The sequence below is a fragment of the Pteropus alecto genome, unplaced genomic scaffold (assembly GCF_000325575.1).
Source record: "Pteropus alecto unplaced genomic scaffold, ASM32557v1 scaffold75, whole genome shotgun sequence".
In the NCBI taxonomy this organism is placed as follows: Eukaryota; Metazoa; Chordata; class Mammalia; order Chiroptera; family Pteropodidae; genus Pteropus; species Pteropus alecto.
The window spans coordinates 17,156,838-17,181,124 of NW_006440638.1; the positions used below are offsets into that span (position 1 = coordinate 17,156,838).

General features: G+C 40.4%; 1 protein-coding gene across 4 annotated transcripts in view; it reads left to right on the forward strand.

Moving 5' to 3' along the window:
• CADPS (calcium dependent secretion activator) overlaps positions 1 to 24,287 on the forward strand; it is a 456,128-nt gene that overhangs the window by 396,327 nt on the left and 35,514 nt on the right. For all 4 annotated transcript variants that reach the window (XM_025050754.1, XM_025050752.1, XM_025050751.1 and 1 more), the window contains 2 exons: positions 14,911 to 14,943; positions 21,048 to 21,155. In XM_025050754.1, coding sequence (XP_024906522.1) covers positions 14,911 to 14,943; positions 21,048 to 21,155 — 141 coding nt within the window. The remainder of the gene's footprint in view (positions 1 to 14,910; positions 14,944 to 21,047; positions 21,156 to 24,287) is intronic.

The following is a 24,287-nucleotide window of genomic DNA, read 5'->3' on the forward strand; positions in this document are numbered from 1 at the left end:
GAGTAAGCATTCACTACTTGTTAGATATTGTTATTACCGTGGTTATGTCTCTGAGTATTAGAATCAGTTATTCAGCCACTAATTTAAATAACTGCTATATGTACATTACTGAGCTAGAGTTGTAAATATGAAAAGATTTTTAAAAAGACTTTATCTTTGTTATCTGGAAGTTACTACCTAGAGTGCATACAGCAGAAGGAACTTTTGAGATTTTCTGGTTCAGTGTTTCCAGTGATGGGCTCAGTTTCTATCTGCTACTGAAAGCCAATTCTCTGCATCTCTTCCCATCTCCTCATTTAGTGATATCACATTGGTAGCTTAAAACTGACCATGGTAGAGGAATTTGCACCACTGAAATCGTTAAAGGCTACCAACCAGGGCGCTGGTTTCTTCTTCTCTCCTTCTTTCTGCTTCTCCATAGCCTTTGTATTAGTATATCACTGAGTATTTTCCAAGCATAGGGTATGTGCTACACGGTACCTAAGAAGCTGTCAGATACTACAGCACAGCATTAAATAACACTAATCACATTGTACAGTTATTCTCTTTTTCATATTCTTTCTTATCCTTATATCAAGCAGAAAGGTTCCATTGAGTGCTTATCTCTTACACTTCTCTAAAATTTAAGATCTTCATGTGTAACAGAGAGAGAGAGAGAGAGAGAGAGAGAGAGAGAGAGAGAGAGCGAGAGCGCGCGCAGGCCCCCAGGCTCAGCACCCTCAGGAGGCAGCCATGTCTACCTAGAATGTAATTATTTTATGTATATTATATTTATTTTCACCTTCTCTTATTAAGAGTAATGTTGATTTCCATTTATGGTAGTGATATAAAGTTTCCTTTTATAATTAAGTGTTTAAAAAGTGAGCCAATTTAAAGAATATTAAGTAAATAAATGTAATATAGATGGCATATGGGCAATAGCCAAAATCAAAAAGGCAGCATTGATGCCAGAAGTTTGGAAAGTTGCAATACATTCTAAACGACCCAGTTTGCAGTTGTATAAACTGAGACAGGGGGAGAAAAATGACTTGAACAGCTCATTTGGTCACAGAATCTAGACCTGTTTTCTCATCCATTTGTTTGTTTCCCCCTCTCTTTGTCTGAGATGAAGGCGGGGGTTAGTGGGGAGAGAAAAAAACCTTTCCACTGTGTAGCAGATCTAAGTTGACTATGATGGACAAGTTGCTGCTGACAGCAGAGATGTAAACAATCTATACCCTCAAGTTCAGGCTGAGAAGGGTGAGGCATCGGGAGTGACAGGTGATCCTTCACGCAGAAATATCGCTATTCAGTAATGAAAACACAGCCCTCATTGCCCAGCACCAAGGCCATGCAGAAACCAGGGACACAAGTAAACATAGCCCTTGGCCTCCTGGAGCTTTTGTTCTATTGGGCTTCTTGGTATTGAGAGCTGTTTAAAAGGCAAAGCAAAACCTGAAAATGCCAGAGGTGGGAAGAAGCCTCCACTTATCATCAAATTTAAATAAGTCTTTGTGCTTGCTTAGAGATTTTTAAAACTTAAAACGTTCCAATTTGTACGTCTGAGTTTCTTCTAAAATGAATGTGTGCCATGCAGACAAATGGAAAAGCAGTAGTGTTGTTAAAAGGGGAAACCCTGGTGTCCAAGGGACCGTGTTTACATGCCAGCTCCATTATGCCACCAGCTGTGGGTCTTTTAGGACGTTGTTAAACCTCTCTGAGCCTCAGTTTCCTCACCTGTAAATGACAATGATCACCTTGTCCATCACTGTGAGGGTTAATTACTTAAAAATTGCTTAGCCTTATGCCAGGCAAAACGTGCAACCATTGTTAAGTCTTAGCAACATTAAAAGGGTGAGTCTGAAGGAGTCCATGAGCCTTGCAGAAATCCTCTCTGGGAATAAGAAGTTGGGACAGAAATGAGGGAAACTGGAAAGAAAAACAGGTCTACTTCAATCGGGCATCTGTTCGGAAGCCCCAGGGGGGAAGAGAGATGAGAACATACACTTCCTGGACTCAGTCTCAGAGCACAGTACCCTGAGCAACGGGAGATGTGAACAATTCTCCTCGTTAATGAGCCTGCAGCTCCTAATCGGTGCATGGAACAGAATGCTTTTGCTTAATAGAGATCATTTCCCTGCCTCTTGCCCAACTCCCCAGCAGTGCCAGCAGCTCTTTGTTTAATGAAAGGTAGGGACTTTGAGTAGTGTGGTGGGAAGGGCTGTAGGAGGCATTATTACCCTCATTACTATGATAATAGTTTAATCACAATCAATATTTATGAACATGCACAGAAGCCATGCAATCAACCAGCAGCTCTGCAACTCACGGTTTTCGTGTTCTTGCCTAAGGACACTTTCCAGGAAAGCCTAGGCTCTCTCCCACCTCCCCTCAGCCCCTCTGAAGCTCTACAGTGGCCCTCAGTGGTCTTTTTAGAATACCTATGATCATTTCATTGATTATTATATGTGAGGTCTTATTCATGGTAATAAGTATATATCATCATAATATACTTTTTGTTTTCAAAATACCTTCACAGTCATCATTTGGATTTTATCTTCAGACTTTGGTAAATTATCTTGTGAAAAAGGTAGGGCAGTATAGGAGGCAGCATAATACAGTAGTGGATCCTTTAAAGTCAGACCCACTAGGGTTCAGATCCTGCTCTACCACTTCTTAACTGTGTTCTCTGGGGAAAACAACTTAACCTCTCTGAGCCACAATTTGTTTGTAAAATGAGATGACAGGTTCTTACAAGAATTGAATAAGGCAGTGTAAGTCAGGCATTCAATCATTGGCAAATGCATCCATATTTTTATGTGACTATATATCAAGTATTTTTATGTTGTCTATGAGAAAGCAAAACAATTGCTTTTCCTAAAGTCACATGGCCAATAGCTGAGAGAGTAAGAGTGAGCATCCAGACTTGGAATCCAAATTCTCTTTCTATTACCTGAAATTTTTTTTAATGCTCGTTCCATTTAACACTGGCAACTTAGGGGAAGCTTATTTTAAAACATTTTAATGCTTAACTCTCTTCTTTCAAATATGAATCAAATTTTTAAAGCCAGTGATCATTTTTCTAAGCAACGGCCATCTGGCGAGCTACCCATAAAAGATTTTTGATGTCACAATTCCCACATCTGTAAAAACAGGATTTATAAACTCTGGCTCTCCTAAAAAGGAAAGTGATAAAAGCTGGGCATCTATGTAACATCTACATGGTGCTTACGTGGGCATAGCACTTCACAGTTGGCCGGAAATGCCATTGATCTTTGGCAAGCAATGAGGACATCTCAGCCCCTCCAGTGACAGAGCTCTGAGAATTCTTCATGTTGTCTATGATTCCAGATATACTTCAAGGGTTGTGTTTTTCTCCAGTCTTCAGAAAGTGTTGGAAGGGGCTTTCGTTGTAATTGTCACTTGGCCCCAAGCAGGAGCCACTGAGGTTTGCTCAGGCTCACCCGCACACACAGTCCCAGTACATCCACCCACTGGCACATTCTGTCTCCCCCAAGCAGTCGGTCCCTCAGTTGGCACTTGCAATTTATTCTTCCTCCCAAGATGCACTTAGAGCATCCAGATTATGTGTTGAGGGAGATTTTTGCTAGGTTTTGCTTATGCCTTTGTAGAGGACATATCGCAGAATCCTAATTTCAGTCAAGAAATAACCATGGAAAAGATACACTCTTCCTGCAAAATTCCTTTCTCTACTAGAATGTTAAAAATTCTAATACTTGTTTTGTTCTTTTTTCAATAATTTTTCATAAAGAAAATACATATAGGTGGTTAAAAGATAAAATAGTACAGAAACACTCGTAATAACAATTGTTTTAAAAGCATCATTTTTCTGTCCTGCCCATTTCCACCCTCAATTTCTTACCCCAGAAGGGACCCTTTGAAACAATTTTTTTGTTTATCTACTATTCTTAAATTTATCGATATAGATAGAGATTTACCTCCTACTGTAATAGTTAGAGCTTTAGCCCACTTAACCATCTTCCACTTCTCTTCCTCCCTCCTCCTGTTACAGTTGTAACATTGTTCCATTATGTATATTGCTCTTCTTGGCACTCCTATAACTTTAAATTATATCCATCCACCTTTAGTTCTTGTTTTATCCACAAATGAGGCTATGGACACCCATGCCCTTTTCCTTACCCTGCTTGACCCTCCAATTGATCTCTTGTTCTAACGTGGGAATGGAATGACAATCTCTTCATTTTTATCATTTAAAAATGTAACAACCTATATTTATGAATGTCTCCTAAGTCTAGACCAGCACTGTCCAATAGACCTTTCTGCAGTGATGGAAATATCCTATACTTGAGCTATCCAATATAATAGCCACTAGCAACATGTGGTTCGTGAGTGCTTGAAATGTGGCTAGTACCACTAAAAAGTTGCATTTTTAACTGTATTTTGTCTTAATTCATAAATTTAAATCACCACATGTAGCTGTTGGATCATGCAGAGTGAGACTAAGCTTAATATACAAGTCCGATTATATAGAACAGCCTGATTTTCCAGAAGAAATGGCAGTAGTAACTGACACATAATTCTTACCATGCCCTAGAAACAGTTGTAGGAACTCAGTTAACAACCTAACAATTTTCTGATGAGTACTATTACCCCCACTTAGTAGATGAAGAAAGTGAGGCATGGAAAAGTTAAATAAGTTGTCTCCTAAATGCTAGAGCTAGAAATTTTGGCCCCATGTGATCCAACTCTAGACCCCACTTCCCTATACTGCCTCTAACCGCCATTAGAAATTCTCACATACTTTTTTAGATACTGTTTATCGGTGATGTGGTCACTGCTCCTTTCAAGTTATTGGACAGAGCGATGCTTATCGCAGGGGCTACATGCACTTAGATGTAAACCCTGCCCGTTTCATTTCTGCCACAAAAGGAGAGCATGAAACTGGTGGCTGAGTGAGGATATGGGCAAATCAGCAGAGGAGTGTACCGCCCAATCACAGAAAGCCTGTTCCTTTGGCCTAGTAATCCCAACCAGAGTGGTATAGCAGCTAGCAGGCACTGAGGGTTTGCCATGTTCTTTCATTATGCCCCTTTCTGTATATCATCTCCATTAATCTTTTCAACATCCCAAAGAGTTACAGATGAGGAGGCTACAAGTAAAGGGCGCTGGGGAATATGAAATGAGGTGGTACATGAGAAACACTAAAAACAGTGCCTGGCATAGAGTAAATACTCAACATATGCTGCCTATTGTAATCCTTTTATCTCTTTGCCAAGTCTACCTACCCACTGGACCAGGCTACATTGTCTGGTACCTGTGTGAATGGTCTTTATTTATCTCTAATGTTTTTTTTTCCTTTTCCCTGTTACTACAGTTTTTTTTTTCCTAGAGCCTCATTTCCAGATCTCTCATTAATACTAAAATAGTAATAGCCTTTTATTTTATCGCTAGTGTATTTATAACCTTTCCAAGGTGTGGGAAGTGTTTCCTATCCCACATTCTAACTAGAACCTGCCTCGTGCACCAGCCAATAGTCACAGACTTTTTTTTTTTTAATTCCGGAAGAAATCTGGAGAAAACAATTAGCCTGGCACCCTAGTATAATAGATAAGAACATGAGGCCAACAGTTAGGCAGAGGTCAGTAAACTAGGTGATGGTCAAATAAGGATTAGAAATTTATATTTTGTGATTCTTCTGCCACCTCACTGTCTCCCATTTAAGTCATGTTCTAGTCCAGAAGTCTGAAAGGACCAGTGAGTAAATATTTGACTTTACAAGCTATATGGTCCCTGTCACAGCTACTCAACCTCTGCCCCCATAACTTGAAAGCAACTGTACACAAGATGTAAATAAATGGATGTGGCCATGTTCCAGTAAAACTTTATTTATGGACACTGAAATGTCAATATTCTGTCATTTTCACATGTCAGAAAATATTATTCTTCTTTTGATTTTCTTTCAACCATTTAAAAATGCAAAAGCCATTCTTAGCTCGTGGGCCATTCAAACACAAGCAAGAGGTTAGATTTGGTCCCAAGGGCCATAGTTGGCCCACTCTTATTCTGGTCTATTAACTATAGATGGGAACACATTTGTCAACTTCCAGCTAACCACAAGTGAACTAAACACTAGTAATAATATTAGCTAATGCTTCTTGAGCTCTTACTGTGTACCAGGCATTGCGTTGAGCACTTTATATAATATCAACCTGTTCGGCCTCACAAGAATACTCTGAAGAAGATACTGTTGCTATCCTCATTTTGAAAGTGATATTAGAAGCTGTGGGACGGTAAATAATTTTCTCAAGCTCATTCAACTAGTAAGTGATGGAGCATAATTAAAACCAAGATATGTCTGACCCAAAGCCCCTATACGTCCCACAAAGTAGGCTCCCCTTCTCCTAGATCCCAGGCGGTTGGTAGGAAAGAAATAGATTTAGAATGACACGTCATTTTCAGAATATCAACAACTTGATGCAGTAAAAGGACTCTGCACCTTGTAACCAGACCTGGGCTTGTATTCCAGCTCTACCACTTACTGGTTCACCTCTTGAGAGTTGCTTAACCTCTCTGAGGCTCAACATCCTCATCTGTGAATCAGAGATGGTGAAATGAGACTTCTAATGGTCTACAATGATAGTTAATTGAGTTAATTATAGACAAAGTACTTCAGGTGTCCCCAATCCACCTGTTAGGAACCAGGCCACACAGCAGGAGATGAGCAGCAGGTGAGCTAGCAAAGCTTCATCTGTATTTGCAGCTGCTCCTAGCATCACCGCCTCAGCTCCACCTCAGATCATCAGGCATTAGATTCTCATAGGAGCATCGGTCCCTGGTGCCGAAAAGGTTAGGGACCGCTGAGGTACTTAGCTCAGTGCTTCATATGTGCTCAATAAATGTCGTTAAGTGAAAATCAGGTTGCTTATTAATGTCTTTATAGCCAGGAAACTCAGGAATGACCAAATCCTGCCCTAGACCATCTGTGGCCTCCTCACAGTGTCCTCCAAAGAAATACATGCAATGGATAAAGTTGGGGAAATATAACAGTAACACCTTCTTGAATGTCTTGGTTACCTACTGCTGCATAACACACTATGGCAAAATTAGTGGCTTAAAACAGTCCTGCTATACTGCTCACAATTTTGTGAGTTAGGAATTTAGGAAGACCTTTGCTAGAAGATTCTTTGGTACCATGTGGCACTGACTGAGGTCACTCACTTGGATGCATCCAGCGAGAGCCTGAACTGGGCTGGGGCTGACTGTTGATACCTTGATGTGTCTCCATGTGGCTTCTTTTTCCCCATACGGGGTCTCATCCTGCCGATCTTCTCCACACGGCTTGGCTTCTCGCAACATGGTAGTCCCAGCTCAGTTGCACTTACATGGCAGCTGGCTTTCAAGAGTGAGGAAATGGAAGCTGCCAGCCCTAAGACTAGGCTCAGAACTGGCATGGAGTCGTCCCCCTCCGCCACCCACCCCCCAGCATATTCTGTTGGTAAAAGCAGTCACAGGTCAGCCCAGACTCAAGGGGGATGGAGGAATAGACTTCACTTCTCAATGAGAGAGTGGCATGCTCACACAAGTAGCAAAATAATTGATGGCAAGCATCTTTGGAAAAAAGCTACCAGGTTGTGAACTGGCATTTGGGTCCACACTTCAATGCAGAGAAGCCATGTTGGTCTCCAGGGATCTATTTCTAAGAAGTTAGGCCTGAGGAGCCAGAGAGGTATAGAACGAAAGTCAATCTAAATCATAACCTTGCACAGGGCCATAAAAGAAGAGCTGAGTTAGACCACCAGGCCTCTTACTGCAGGTAAGTCGCACGCTCTTACCTGAAGCATTGTAACCGTGAAAAAGAAGCATCATACTTGTGTGCAGATATTTAAGGTTGACTGACCCCACCCACTAGCGAACACAGCCCAGTCTGTACCCTGGAACCTGACCAATCAAACCAGTCTCTTTGGAAATGAAAGGAAAAGAGAATGCAAAAATAATAGCCAACACTTTTTGAACACATGCTGTGTGCTAGGCCCTTTGCAAAGGTTTTTACATATAGGAACTTGTTTAATCCTTTGCATGCACTAAATGAATAGAGGTCGAATGCTTAGAATAGTGTCCTACACGTGCTAAGCATCTAAGAAATCTGACTTTTTAAATTAATAATTTATACCCACCATATGAGGCGGTATTATTGTCATTATTTCTATTTTCCAAGAAAGAAGCTGATGGTTAAAGAGGTTAATTACCTGGCCCACAGCTGGTGAGTGACGGAACCGCATGCCAACCCAGGCATCTGAATCCTGACCCCAAGCTCTTACTTCTGCACTGTAGCACTGCCCGGAGTGGAAAGAAAAGAGAGATGCTTTAAGCTCTTCTCATAGAGGCAACAAATATATCCTTTGAATTTATAGTGCCTGACTGCACTTTTTAAATTATCCCTTTAAGAGAGTTAAACTTAAAAATCAACTTCAAAAAAACACTGGGAATCTGTACCCTGGGCACTAGTAAAGAGTTATTTTTACTGAGCCCCTCTTATATACCAGGCAGTGCAGACACTGAGGAGAGAGTTCTTATTCCTCATAAAGCCTACATTCTAGACATGAGGATGATGATAGACAATAAAATTCAACTAATAGAGATAAAATTATTATATGGATGGCAGTAGCACTAATATTTTTACATCCTAACTGCCTCACTCTCAAAAAATGAAGGAAAAATCCAGATCTATAGGTTAGGAAAGTGGAGAACGGGGCAAAATAACATCATTATTCTGGCAGCAGAAATTTCAAAAGCCGAACGTCGAAGTCCATTTTGTTAGCCTCTCGAGATGGTGGTGTGGTCGGCAGTTTCTAGGCAAAAGCAGAGAAATCAGCTCAGAGCTCTTGTGAAGTCAAACAGGCAGAGGTGGAGTCAGCTCGTGCAGAGAATAAATTGTTTCCTTGGTTGATTTTTTTTAAGAGGCCATGGGGAGAAAGGAGAGCTCAGGCAGTCACTAATGCAGTGGTATCTGTTCAGACTTCTTTTTTCTTCCATCTTTGAGTCTTACCCACCAGATTTCTGTTTGCAAAAAGGGCTTAATCCACTTTTTTTTTTGTCTGTGCATTGATTTAATAGTATCAAACCCTGAGGTCCTCATAGTCTGCACCTGGGTTGCTTTTTCCCCTAATGAAGCAAGAGAAGTGGTTTAAGCCCCTGCCGTGCTCCCTATCAAAGCTTCACAATGATTAACTCAGGTTCCCTTATTAGGACCGGGTAGAAGAAAATCCCTTAGTCATCAGCGTTGTGAAAATCCCGGAATGGTGAGTGTTCAATGAAAAGATTACCTTGGGCACCTGAAAAATAATGGAAGGGCTCAATAGAGAAACCATTAAGCCTGTCTACATACGCTAAGTCGGGTGGAGGGTCGAGGTAATTAGCTGGGACATTCAGGCCAGAGAAACTGTTTTGGACCTTCTGCCCTGACTGAGTCAGCACAGATAATTATTCAAATCCCTCATACATTTTTCCTGGAGAAGCCGTTTTAGGTTGTGTCCACACACACACACACACATGAAATATGACTGGTCAATAAAATTGTTTTGATAGTGGTCTTTTTTCTTTTTTTTTTGATTTAATAGTGGGCACCTTAGGGGATGGGAGATCCAAAGCTGTAACTTATTAGCTGTGTAACATTATTAAGCCAAGTTGCTTCATCACTCTTAGCCTCAGTTTCTTCAGCTGTAAAACGGGAATGTTAATAGGACAACTCTCTCCTCAAAAGGTTGATGTGAAGATTAAGCATAACAAATGCAACATTCCTAACTCATCACCTGGCAAATCATAAGCACTCAAGAAGTGTTACTTATAGTTTTCAGCTTTCGGATGAATATGACTCATTCTGAGTGTTTGGAAAGACCGCAGTTAGAGATTATCTCTGAAAGAGGCCAGGAATCGTGGAGCAAACGCCTTCATCTACAGATCCTAATGTGGTACCTTATACACAATAAATGCTCTGCTTCAAGGATGTGGAAACAGCTTGTCTCCTTACCTTCATCCTTGGTCCCCACAGGTTCTCCTTATTTGTCTCCTTTTCTAAACTCTTTTCCCAGAACTGGTTCTATCTGGGAGACTGGGGCGGGTGGCTCATGGATACTGCCAGGGAAGAGATATTCTTTGTTCCACCAGAGGGGATGTGAGAAAGCAGGGGTCTCAGGAAATGAAATCACAGTTCTTGCCTCTCCTTTGAAAGGAGCTGAGTGCCTTCTTAGGGTGCTAAACCAGGTGTCTGGAGCAAACCCCTCTCCCTCACCCTAATCTCCTGTGCCCAGGTCACGTGGCTTGATCCCAGAGAGCACTGGGTATGTGTCATTGAATATCACAGAGCACTGGCCTGGGGAACTGCCTCCTCAGCTCAGTCTAAGCTCAGCCATCCTGAGGTAGGCAACAGAGGTCTTTGGTGTCTGCCTCAGCATTTCAAGGACAAGTTCTACAGGGCATAGGATGTTCTCAGAATTGGCAGAGAGTATGCCAGACTGAAAATCCACCTGCTGTTAACCTGGGAAGTTTCCAGCATCCTTTTTTTTTTATGGCAAGAAGTCGCCTAAAATATGGTCTAGAGGTGGTGGCGGCGCAGGGGGAGTGAAACTGACTATCGCCACTGCCACCAGGACTAGGAGCATGTGCTTTATCTGCACCGATAAGCCAGTATTTCCAGTAATCACGATAATAACAGGTACGTTTTACCATGTACCCAGCACTGTTCTACACACTCAGCTGGATTACCTCACTCAGTTCACACAGCATCCCTTTGAGCAGCATTATTATTGTCCCATTTGCAGAGAAGGCTCAGAGAAGTTAAGTAACCAAGCTAGAAAATAGCAAAACCAGAGTTTTAACTCAGCCAGTCTTGAACCCATCCTCACTTCACTAGGAAGATTTCTTTTTAAAGTTTTAAAAAAAGAAAGAAAATCACACACACACTTTTGGGAACCATTGCTGGGAAAAATATATAATAAAAGAATTTTATAAAATAGGTAATACTTTTCAAGAAATTTATATTTTATTCATCAAAACATCTATGTATAATGGGAAAATAGTCTTGTGTAGATTGTAAATTCTATTGTTTATTTGATCTAGAGACAGTGCCTGCTGTGCACTTGAATTTCTCACCCTTGACAACAACTTCAAAGCCTTAGTGGGATGGGAGGATCTGGTCCTTCCTCTGTACTTAGACATATTTCTACAGATACTTAAAAGAAACATGCTTAAAGGTAGTACTGTTGGCATTTGGCAGGAAATTGTTCCAGGGATCAGCGTTCTGATCCTGCTTCTGCCAGTTGATTCACTCTGCTATATCTCACCATGTCTGCTATAAAACACACACACACACACACACACACACACACACACACACACACACACACAACAGAACCGATGACAGCTTCCTACCACCTAAGGAGATTAGCATCAAAGAACAGGAACTAGAGGTAACCTCTCACATAGCATCCTACATAGCCTCTGCTGGAGCTACCTTATCAAGGAGGTTTCAACCAGCATGTGTGGCCAGTGCCTTGCTGGACTGAGATAGCCGTTTCCACCTTCTTCTGGGGCCCTGTGATTTTACTCATTCGTCCTGATTCTATGCTGTGGAGCAGGGGTCCCCAACCCCCGCCCCCTTGCCACTCCCCAGCACTAGCATCACCGCCTCAGGTCCACCTCAAATCACCAGGCATTAGATTCTCATAGGAGCCCCAGTCCCTGTTGCCAAAAAGATTGGGGACCGCTGCTCTAGAGCCACCATGAACAGGTTCAATCCATCTGCACTGAAGCTCCTTAATGAACTACATGAAGATTATCATTTTCTGTGCTATCAGCCCTTTTCCAGCGAGATGCCTCTGCTTTCACTCTCCTTATGGACAACACTTCCAGACTCCCCTGTATCCTTATCATCAACTTCCTTCTTAAAGTTCAATGGCCAGAACCAAAACTGATACACCACAAGTTTCTAAATAATAATAGGACCACAATTTACTCTGCACTATTTTTCTTGTTATTATGGGATGGAAGGAAGATCAATAAGACTACGTGCAAGTCAGCAGTAATCAGATTTAAAAAACAACAACGAGCCTGACGAACTGAAGGCACATGTAGGAGAGTGGATGCTTTTCATTCATGACATAGAGGCTGTTTTATCTTTTCGAGGAAGATCAATTAGACTACATGCAAGTCAGCAGTTATCAGATTTAAAAAAACAACAACGAGCCTGACGAACTGAAGACACATGTAGGAGAGTGGATGTTTTTCATTCATGACATAGAGGCTGTTTTATCTTTTCAAACTGCCTTGAAAGGAACAGGATTTGACTGGTGTCATTCTCTGGATTGGAACTGCATGTTAGTGGTAAATGGAGAGTAGGCGTGTTTAAAGGTTGATCATTTCAGCTGTAGCAAAACTCCTACCAACTGCCAAGTACCAACTCTACAGAGCAAAGGAATCAATTTCTAGCTGAGAATTATTTTGCCAGCACATACTCTGACCACTGATGTTTGAATTCCTCATACTTTGCTATCATTCATGAGGAGACCAAGAGTTCCAAAGGAAAAATTGGGGCTCATGGGTCCTGGCTTCTCTGTCTTCTGGCTGAGATCATTAGCAAATAAATTCTTAAATTCTATAGGTTTTAGTGTTCTCAATTGTAAATAGAAATGATTCATGGCTCCCATTTTTCAGGGTGGCTTAAAGAAGAAACTGTATATAAAAGTGCTTTGCAAAGTGGAAAACGTCCTATAAGTATTAGACTTTGACATAAATGGAGGAGATTTGAAAGAAAGGAAAGTCAATTTCCTGCCCAGATGAAATTCTGGAACAGGAAATGGGGTTTAAATCATTTAATAAAAATGTTAATTGTGCAAAAGCTGGAATGCTTTTCTCAAATCCTTTTAATGTCCCAGAGTGGTATATTTCACCCACCTGTCTTACAACTCTGTGGCTTTCGGTGGCTTCTCAATCTAGACATTCCTCTGCTTATTCTTCAACCATCCTGAAGTCAGAACAGGTCACTAGCTTTCTCTCCTTCCTCCCTTCTATCAATTTTTCCTAAGTGCCCCTTCTAAGCCAAGTTCCAAGTGAGTCACTGGAAAGACAGCTGTGAGCAGCCATGACATTCGGTGGGAGACAGACATTGCACAAAAAATTACTGACTTGCAATGGCAATCAGTGCTGCAAAGAAAAAGTGGAGGTTTCTAGGGTAGTTTGTAACTGAAGAATCTGGGAATCATCTTGAGCCCTGACGGTTGATTCCAGAAGATAGAATGCATTGCTCCCTCAGTAATTAACCAATGTGTGTTCAGCCCTATAAAGTTTCTCATATGTTTTTTATTTTTGCTTGACCAGGTTCTCAACCCTTCAAAGTACAGTATTATCACCCTGTTCTAGAAATCTAGAAACCAAGGCTAAGGTATTGAAGTGATTATCCTACGGTCAACTGGTTCTGTCACTTACAGAACTTATGACTCTAAGTCCTAGGTGCTTTCCACTCCCACCCTTTCGGCTTGTTGGCTTCTCTTCCTTGGGAACTGATATTTTGAAAAGTAGCTTTGTGAAAGAGGCGAGAGGGAAAAATGCCCCCTGGATACTTTCCTGGGAGATATGTGAGTAGAGGTTGTGGTTCCCAATGAAGATCTCCACCAAAAGGCAAGAATAAGCTTCCCTGAATTGTGAAATGACGTCCTAGCTGCTTTGTGTGCACTGCAGTCTTTGTGGGTTGCCAATAAAACTGGAAACACTTTCTGACCCCAAATGTAGCTCCTCGGTCTTACCTGTGCCTAGAAGAACAAGTGTGACCAAATGTGAGTCAAAATGAAACACAGAATATCAGACATTCTCCCATAGATTTTATTCTGCAAACCCAGCTGTTCATTGACTTTACACAGCACCCAGAGCCCATCCAGGTTTGCTTATGAATTGCTCATCTTAGCTACCATTTGTTCCATGCTCACTATATCCCAGGACTTTGTGTGCATTCACCCTTACAACGACACACTGAACTAGACACTAGTAGTATCTCCATTTCGTGGATGATGCAACTGAGGCACAGAGATGTGAAGTAACTTGCTCAAGGTCATACAGCTTGCAAGTTGAAGAGCCAGGATTTGAACTGAGGTCTGACCTTAAATTTCATGCTTCCAAACACTATACTCTGCTGCCTTCCCTTCCCAAAAACTGAAATGAAATTTCATAACCACTTCCTGTACTTCCCTTCTGGGTTTTTTAGCATTTAAACCTGAGAGACACAACAGCACTGTTGGGATCATTTTGAAAGGCTCTGGTACCCTCCCAACTCCCACCTACAGCCATCCATTTCCTTCTGAGTTGAGGAGACCCACCTACCACATCCCCTCTTCTTGAAGAGTTAACTGACACTGAGAACTAAAGAATTCAATTAGGACTAACCTGCAGCCAAATTACACAAAGACCCAAGCAAGGTACAAGAAATAACACCTGCTTTAGTTGCTTTTCTACACTAGTGAGTCCTCTACTCATCAGTTGGGGTTTAGCTATAGTCATTTTTCTCCCTTTTAAAGGGAGGGAGGAAAATGCAGAACTCCTATACCAGTTACAGAATCTCAGTCAGTGAAACACTCTCTCTCTCTCTCTCTCTCTCTCTCTCTCTCTCTCTCTCTCTCTCTCTCTCTCTCTCTCTCTCTCTCTCTCTCTCTCTCTCTCTCTCTCTCTCTCTCTCTCTCTCTCTCCCCCTCCCTCCCTCCCCCCATCCCACCCCACTCTCTGCCAGTGACTATGGCTTATGGAAAAAAATAACAAACAGATTTTATTTTTTAGTACCTTACTATGTTTCCTGGTCAGCTCCATGTGCCAGCATATTGTTTTAACTGTGATACTGATACAGCATTGAGCTGTGAACAATGAAACATAAACACGAGTCTCACTTCCATCCTCTTCTTTCCTCCTTAGGTGAAGGCAGCTTCCAAATATGTGGATGTACCTGTGAGTATTTGAAAACTGTTTTTGTGGGGGAGTTTTTTTGGTTTGGTTTTTTTGTTTTGCTTTGTTTTGTTTTGTTTTGCTTTCATGAGAATTTTGATGGTGCTGTTTTCATTAGTTGTTGCTAAATTATATATTCCTGAATTGAATCGCCAGAAAGAGGGAAGCCAAAAATATTTCGTGGTAAAATTGTTATCAGATGAGAAGAGGGTATGCTTTCTTCTATCAGGAAAAGAAGTCTTCTGTGAGGGTAAAACCATTTCACTTTTATTTTTATTTTCATTGGTTTCTTTGATATATTTCATCCTGTGATCACCTGCTCACCTCCTCTCCTACACCTTGGAAGTAGAGCCATGAGCTAGGAATTCGCACAAGGGTGCCAGTATTTTTTGAAAACAAATAAATTCCGAATTTGTTCATTTGGGGGTCAATTCTGCAATTGTTTTAAGGAAACCTTACAAAACTGCTTATAATTAGTGCAGACCTCATTAATGAAGAGAGCTCTCAAAGTTCACAGATAAAGCACTTGAAGTTGCCCAAAATTTACATTTAAATTGAGGTTAAGTACTACACATGAATGCTAGAATGTGGGATTACCTGTGATAAACCAGGATACATTTATAGATAGACTTTGCCCTGCCTATTAGCAAAATAAAATTGGAGAGATTTAAATATATTACAATAAAGGGAAAAAGAAAATGATTCTGTTTCTCCATTTCTAACAAAAGAGGTATGAGTCTATTATAAAATATTAAATTTAGAGAGCTTATCTCAACAGCCACCAAGGGCCTGGTACTGAACGTTTCTCATTCTGAACGTGGTTAAGTACCCTCCTTGTTCAAATACTTATTTGTTAAAATTTGTTTTTTTTCTAAAAGGATTTATATTAACATTTAAATTCATTTCCCCAGAAAGTTAAGTGTGTAATAGTTTATTGGCTTATTTCTCAAAGGATGGCAAAACGGAAAATGGGAATGAAATTAGCATTAACATATATTTTGTTTGTTTAATGAAAGAATGTACAATCAATAATTATGCTTTGAATTTATATAATATTTCTTATCGAGGGACCTCAGACTCCTTCACATAGATAGTCCTTATAATGGAGAAGAGAAAAAGCTCCCAAAACTGCAGCAAGGAGAGAAGTTAAGTAATTTATTTTCCCAAGCCCCCAAATACAAACTTTCAGTTCACAGGGAGCAAACTACTTAAGTTCCCTGGGCCTGTTTCTCCATCCTTAAAAAAGAGATAATAATACCCAAGTCACGGGTTTGCTCTGCCGATTAAATGACACATGTATAGAATATTCGGCACCATACCTGGCACTCATTAGACATTTCAGCAGCAGGAGCAGGCACATGGGGGTGGGGGACGGGGGCGATGCCCACACTATTGCACAGAAGTAGGAGTTGGGGGATGAATTTGCTGGCATCAGCCCTGGCCTGTGCTGGTCTTCAACAGTAATAGAAATTGAAATTCTAGGCTCCCAAAGGTCTGGTGGCTGAGGTCTGTTTTCTGGAGGCCTCAAAGCATAGGGGAAATCTCACCAGCAAAGGTAGAACAGGTGACCAAATGGAAAGAAATTCAGTGGGGTAATCGATACTTGCAACTGAAGTTGGCATTTGAGGGAGGTCAAAAAAGTCAAATATTGACAATTTCATGTAGTGCAACCCAATTCCTACAAGCCAAGTTCAGATTTATTGTAAAGAAAAAAAAAGGTTGGGGGGCGGGTGGAATGGGCTCTGAATCAACATGAAAGGTACCCTGATCGGTAGTCAGCCCACGTTTATGGATGAATTATGTTGTATTAGAAGACTTGCTTGCTGTGGGGAAACAAGATGAGTTAGCAGAGTTTCCACCCTCTAGCGAGGCAGAAGAAAATGATGCGGCACGTCCAAAAATGTGGCCTATTTACCACTGATGATATACAATATGACAATGACAAAAGCCATCAAACCTTATAAAGCACTCACTGTGTCGGTCACTGTTCTAAGCGCTGTATGTTTAGTCTTCACAACAACCCCACTTTAAAGATGAGAAAACTGAGGCCCAGAGAGGTCTCACAGTAGGTAAGCGGCAGAGCTGATTTAAACCAATGCTTTTAAACACTATACCATCTGCAAAATTTTAGTGCGTAGACAAACATCTGTATTTGGATAATTGAGTAATTATTTTAGTTTTGGAGAAACTATGATTAGCTCATCAAATCCATGATTTCACCAATTTTTATGGCTTAGGACAAAGCTAAGCTGTAAAATTAAGTTGTTTAGATTATATTTCACAGCAAATAACAGTCATAATATAATAAATGTTTTAGTAAATAAACAAGTTTAGAGAAAGTAATAGTATATAATACACATACGTACTATACGTACATTGTTTATATGTTCTCAAAACGAAGCTATGAGCGGGGTAATAGTTTTATCCTGTTTCACGGCTGAGGAATCTGGGGGAGGTCAAGTAGCATGCTGAAGGTCTCCTGGGGAATAAATAGGAGAGTGAACATTCGAGTGCCAGCAGTTCGGCTATATAGATAGAGCCTGCTGGCACTGGCTCCCAGGAGTCAGTTGCGTGCATTGCTTTCCAACTCTGCCTTCGGTGAGGGCACCTTGGTATCTCAAACTCAGCCATGGAAAGTACTTGCACAATAGAAATTGGCAAGCACTGCAAATCAAGGCTTGTTGTTTGTTTTGTTCTGTTGTTTTGGTTTTTTGTTTTGAAGAGCCAGTTCACCAGCAATCCTGAGACTATCACCTATTAAATCAGTCGTCCTCAAACCAGAATGTGCAGTGGTAATACTTGGCAAGGTTTTTTGGGTTCTTTTGTTTTGTTTTATTTTTTGTTTTGTTTTGTTTTGTTTTGTTTTGTTTTGTTTTGTTCTGTTTTGTTTTAATAGAGATTTCCAGCCCTTTGCCTCCAGCGATTCTGATTCAGTATTTCTGGGATGGAGCCTGGAAAGCTTTCTAAAAAGCTCTCCATGAGATTCGGATATGTGATGCAAGTTTGAGAACCGACGGACTCAGTGATTTGCGACCTTGGCTGCATATTGGAAACACCTGGGGAGCTTTTTACACATAGTAGTATCAGGTTGCTTGCCAAATTAAAACAATTTCTGGGGTGTGAGATCTAGGCATCATTATTTTTTAAAGCTTCCCAGGTCCTTCTCATTTGCAACCAGGTTTAAGAAACATTGGATAAAGCTATCTTTCAAGTTGTTTCTAGCTCAGGAGACTCTGAGTTCATTTGTGTTGCCGTGTGAGATTTTGGCAAATGGTTTGTTAGTTTAGTTCTGTATGGGAACTAGTAGTTAGTTACCTTAGAGACTTGTCTCAATTATCCACAATAATGGTGGGAAGCACTATTACTATCCATTCAAAACGTTGCATAGTCCCAAAGCATATCTGTCTTAGATGTAGTATTTGACCCTTTGGTAAATGTAGCAAAAAACTGCTTAAAACTTGCTTAGGATCCTGAAAATCTGTATTTATTTTCTCAAGCTCAGAATTATCCTGGTAGGAGCAAGCTAATATTAAAATGTCCTATTGCTCCTAAGCCACAGAGTAGCTCCTTTACAAATGATGTCTTCCACATGTGGATGGACTTAACTATACAATAATTTATTTATCTATTGTTTGTATCATGTGTTTTCTAAGCTCTACATCCTATTCCATCAGTCTGTCCAAGTTAAATTTAAAATAAACAATGTAATTGTGGGATATTAGAAACCATTGCCGAAAGTTTTTCCCTATATTTAGATAGCAATGTGGTTTAAAGCCTGATTTATCTAATAGCATCTATCATTTAGCCAAGAATATTTTTCCATCTATAACCACAAGTTAGCTTGTTTGTATGCTATAGTAATAATTCTTGAAGATAAGTAGGGAGCTATTATTAATTCCGTTTTACAGATGATGTAACTAAGGCCCAGAGAAATTTAAATGATTTTCACAAGTTCCAATTTGTGGGGATCCAATAAAAATCCATATACAGTTAAGTCCTCACTTAACATCATCGATAAGTTCTTGGAAACTGTGACTTTCAGCGAAATGACCATATAATGAAATTAATTTTACCACAGGCTAATTGATGTAAACAGGAGTTAAGCTCCTATGGCATCTCATCCAAGTTATTCGAGGACCTACTATGGTGTGACCTAAGCATTTAAAAAAGGAGGTGGGATGGGGGTTATTTGGTCATGGAACTGTTTATTCAGCAAATATTTACTGAGCACCTACTATGTGCTCATTGTTCTATGCACTGAGGACACAATAGACCACATAAAGTCCCTGTATTCATGAGCTTCTGTTCTAGTAGGCTAAGACAGACAAAAACCAACAAATAAACTTATAGTACAATTTCAGATTTTGTAAGTGTTATGAAGAAAAATTAAGAGTCGAAAGATAAGAATCACGGAGTTTCTTAACTACCTGGGGGGAGATGAACCATACTTTTTTTTTTTAATTTAAAGTTTTTAAAAGTTAAATGCCCAATTGAGGACAGCAAATTTAGAGAAAAGAGAAGTGGTGAAAATAACCATTATTGTAGATCACTGTTTCTAACATTACAAGTTACTGATAGGTCTGCAAACTTGTCTTTGGGTCTTAGCTCTAAGATGGCTGCATGTGTCCAGGAAAAGGCCACATCTGCCACAAGCATCACTAGGGAAGAAATGGAAACAATAATAATAAGTTTCTCAAGCACTCCAGGTAGGGGTCCCTATCCCCACAGAGAATGCCCTTTGATATGCGGCTGCCAAAGGGAGAGAAGGAGAGAGGTGCCAATTTAGACCTGATAGCTATCACTTACATCTCATTGGAGAATCTCTATTGTTTTGTATCATAAAACTGCAACAATTATAGGACCATCACAGAACCTGTTCAATCCATTCACTGAAAATTGCTTGAAAGTGTAACAGTTGACTACTGTGGCATTGGGTTGTCCTCATTGTTTTTCAAATTAATACCTTGTCATTGTTTCAGCAGGTGTTAAGAAATGTTACTAGCATCCCAGGGGCCAAGCATTGGCCCTTTGCTTGATAATTGTTTGCTTTGTATCAGGAAAAAAAAAAAATACAGTCCTACTGTTTCCAAACCTTCCTCATTTTCACCCTGGAAATTACACAGAAGTGTTAACTAACTTCAATTTGCAGTGCCTGACAGTCACGTCTTGTAGAGAAATGATACTTTGTGATCTAAGGTAAATCACAGTAATGAAAACTAATATTTTTAGTTATTAGCAAACATACATATCTACTGTGGAAATTTAAGGGGTTTGTGGCAGCTCTCCTAATGACCCATATTACAGTGTTTTAATAGGTTTCTTTGGAGATAACTTTGATTGCAACATCTCAAGCAGTGTGCATTCTGAGTTTCTTTTTTTTCCCTTACGATAAATCATTTCCTATCTACTAGATGAAGTACCTGCTTACCTTTCCAGAAAATCTAATTTATTTAAATATTAAATGCTTCCCCCTCCTTCCTTTTTTTAATCCTCTGACTGTAAGGCTACACAGGGAAGCAAAGACAAATGGTTGACTATCTCCTCTGAGTAAACTGATTAGGAAATACTACGTACTCAGGTTAAACTACCCCCCAAAATGTGACTTGTGTAGGAGGGGGTGTAGATTGAACTGCATACGATTTCTTTATTTAGCATTTTCCCGATGTTTTAAAAAGGAAAAAGGGATGGGGAAGGCTGTCACCTTTCTAACGTTATATTAAGGACAGACAGTGGAAGACAGAGTATGTTTGGGTATTCTTAAATGGGGGGATCAATCCAAAGGAAAGCCAGACCATGTCTCTGGGTTATCCAGTGAATATTTGTTCATTAGAATATCATGCCAGAAAAAAAAATTAATGGTAGAAAAAAAATATCTATAAAACCCTGTAATCCCAACTCCCTTCTTAGCCAGGTTTCATTTTTGAAAAGAGCAGACAGTTCAAATATCAGTTCCTACCAATCGAGGCTGTGGATGGCTGTCCTGTAGCCTGTGGATAGCTTCAGACTCCAGCAAGGCAGTGAGGGGTTGGGAGAGTAAAATGCACGGGTAACAAAGGAGGAGTCGCTGTCTGGAAATTTCATTTTCATGTTTTCCTGTTTCTTTGCAGAAACCCGGGATGGACGTGGCCGACGCCTATGTGACTTTCGTCCGCCACTCTCAGGATGTCCTTCGTGATAAGGTCAATGAGGAGATGTATATAGAAAGGTTATTTGATGTAAGTAAATGCCTTCTCCTCCTTGCAGACCAAGGAGGAGAGCCTCCAAAATGTGACAAAATAAGAGACAGGAGGATAAGTCACATTTTGAGAACATGGATTGGTCCCGATTCAAACAAAAATCTTTTCCTCTCCCTCTGCCTTAGGCTCTTATCTGTCGTGTGTCTGTTCTGAACCCCTCTGGTGTGGCCGTGTCTCAGTCCCAATCTGTGTGATATGTAGGACGGCGCACAGCCTCTCAGCAAGCACGAAGCTTGTGAGGCAGCTTTCTCTAACTGGCAAAGACCTTTCTTGGTCATGGTTCTCCTCCTTGCAATCTGGCCTTGCTTTAGGGAGATATTCTCATCCGGGAGGCTGAGGCCAGCTGCCTTTCCTGGGGGTGGTACCTCCCTGACACCAGCTGTGGCATGCAGATGTGCATAAATGTTGCATTGTTATCATTTCAAAGAGGATTCCGGTTTTGGAAGACTAGAAATCCTTACTTAGCCCTGGGTTTTGGCAAACGCTTACGTTAGAGTTGCTGGGTCAATTGTCATTCTAAACTGAAGTGCCCCCTGCCCACTCACCCACATGAAAATTTGGGAAAAGCAGCCAGTGCACAAAGAGCAAGTACATCAGGCTGCCAGACCCAGACTGAATTTCAGAAAACCCAGATTTCCAAGGGTTAATAGTTACCAAGCAATCTTATTTCCACCGTGACTACATCTGCACTTCCAAAGCAAGCCACTGAGGCAAAAAGAAAAAAAAAAAAAAAGGAATCTGTTTCGGTCTCCTATCACCCACCTCTTTCAAGCCAAAGCAGATGGGGCTGCCTAATTTAGCCAGATATTCTGCTTCAAGTTTCTACCGAATTTGCCAGTGTAGACCCGGCCAGAGTGCATGGAAGCTGACATACTTGTCTCCGTGTGGCTCTCATTGTGCAGCCTATTTCTGTCTCGTGAAGCGTGAGCTCCTCCGGTCCAGGTTTCCGTATTTTTAGTGCCAGCCCGAACATTAATGTTTTGGTCTACTATGGAATCCGTGTTTCTATATTTTTTCTGTGATTGTGTTCAGCAATTTACATTGAGTTTGTGTGTATGTGTGTTTTTGTTCCATAGCTAAGTGAGCTCATTGTTGGCACCGCTTATGATATTGCAGCTTCTGACTTTTATATGCTTTGTCTTCCAGCTCATTTGCTCTCCTTGTTTGTTGAAAAGGCTCCTTTCTTTTTTCTTTCCCAATCATCCCATTTCTGTGCTCAGTATCGCTCTTTCCTCTGCATCACCTTTCTTCAAAAAAATCCTTCTTACTTTTTAATTCCCACCCGTCCCTTCTCAGATTAAAATGGAACTTATCTCTCATGTCAAATGTTTTATCACATTATATCAAGTGGCATGAATTAGAATCAAATAATCTTCCTGTGTACATCTTCTAGCATGACCCACATCCACTAAGAATGCCTCATACATGCATAAAGCTCACCAGCGGGTCTGCTCCCTTCTCTGCATGCGTGCCTTTATGGAAGTACTGAGCCTAGAATGTCTGGGGCACAATCACCCATCCAATAGGCATTGAAAACAGAGACAGGCAGCACCCTCGGGTCTGCAGTTAGGAGTGTGGACGCTCTGCCCATCTCCACTGAATTAAATTCCAAACCACAAATTTTTGAGATGCCTGTAGATTGTTCTTTTCAATGCCTACATTGCCTTTTTTTTTTTCCTTTGATCGGTATCTTCTGATTCTCAATTTTGCGTGGCCCTTGCGTGCGTGTGTGTGAGTGCTCTTGTGTGAGCGTGTGTGTGATAACCTTGTGCTCTCTAAAACTTTAAAACATCTAGTAGTGAATTTGACGTTTAATCTGCAGTTTAACCTGTCTCTCCATTAACAAATAACCTATTCTTCCCTCTTTCTTTGTTTTAGTTAGAAATACAAGGGGAAATTTTTTTAAGGTAGCCTTGTTGAAGGCAGCAAGGCAAATTGTCCTCTTCTGTGACATTTTTAAAGGGAAAGTGCAACTGAATCTTTATTTTAAAAGTCGTAAGAGTACAGCTTTGGCTAGCACAGATGGTAAAACTACACTTGTCCGATTGTTGAAGAACACAGGCAAATTCAAGCCCTCTGGCCTTTAATGTGAATTAATACTAAAAAGAAATATCACTAACAATATGGTTTTCAGAAAGCAAATTATGTTTAAGGTAATTCAAAAGTTCACAAATATTTCAGTCCCTTGTTGAATTACACTGAGCAGCATAAAACTGCATCGGAAACATTGTGGCAACCCCCATAATTTAGTCTTATATTGTTTCACTTATGTTTTCCCAAAGGAATCTTAGTTACGGTCCTCTGATTATTTGATTTTAAAAGGCCTAACTATTACAACCATTCACTGAACATCGCTTCCACCCCCATGGGAAAAAATTTTGCCATAGCTTATTTAGAGATAACGAATCTCTTTGCCATTTACTTTCTTACTTTTCAAATAACTTGCTCCCTTAATTTACAGAATATTGGTGCTAGGCAACCTAATTGATGTAGTGCAAAAAAAGTTATTGAATCTGTCATAGATTTAAAACATTTGTCATTTGAAAAACCCAGAGCTTCTCAAAACGCTTCATTACCATGCCATCTCAGTAATTTAATTCAGTACTTACTGTTTTTCTATAATCTAGCAGCAAAACATCAGATTACCAACATGTTTGATTATTTTCGGCTTCTGTTTCCTCAAGCATGGTGTTTGTTTCTTTGCACTGCAAGGCTCTCATGTCCACTGAGCTAAACAAGAGAATAGGAATATTAAGGCAGAAGGGCCTGTGAAACCTGCCACCCTAAATCTCTTCCTGCAATGAACTTGTTCTGTCAACTTCATTTCTTAACGATAGGGGTCCTGGGGCAGGTTTCTAAACAATTGGCAGACATCTATTGAGAAAAACTTGTTGATCTGAGAGATTTCTCTTCCAAATTGTTGCATTTTGATAAATGGCAAAAATGAATAATAGAAAATTAGCATTTTGAATGAGGAAGAAAATCTATATCTTCGAGATTGTTTGCTGTTTGGGGGTTGTTGATTCTGACTGTTGTATCATTCTCTGGTTTTTAGTTCCTGCTGGCATCTGTCATTTAGAGGCATGTTCTCAGAGTTCCTGTTGTGTTTTT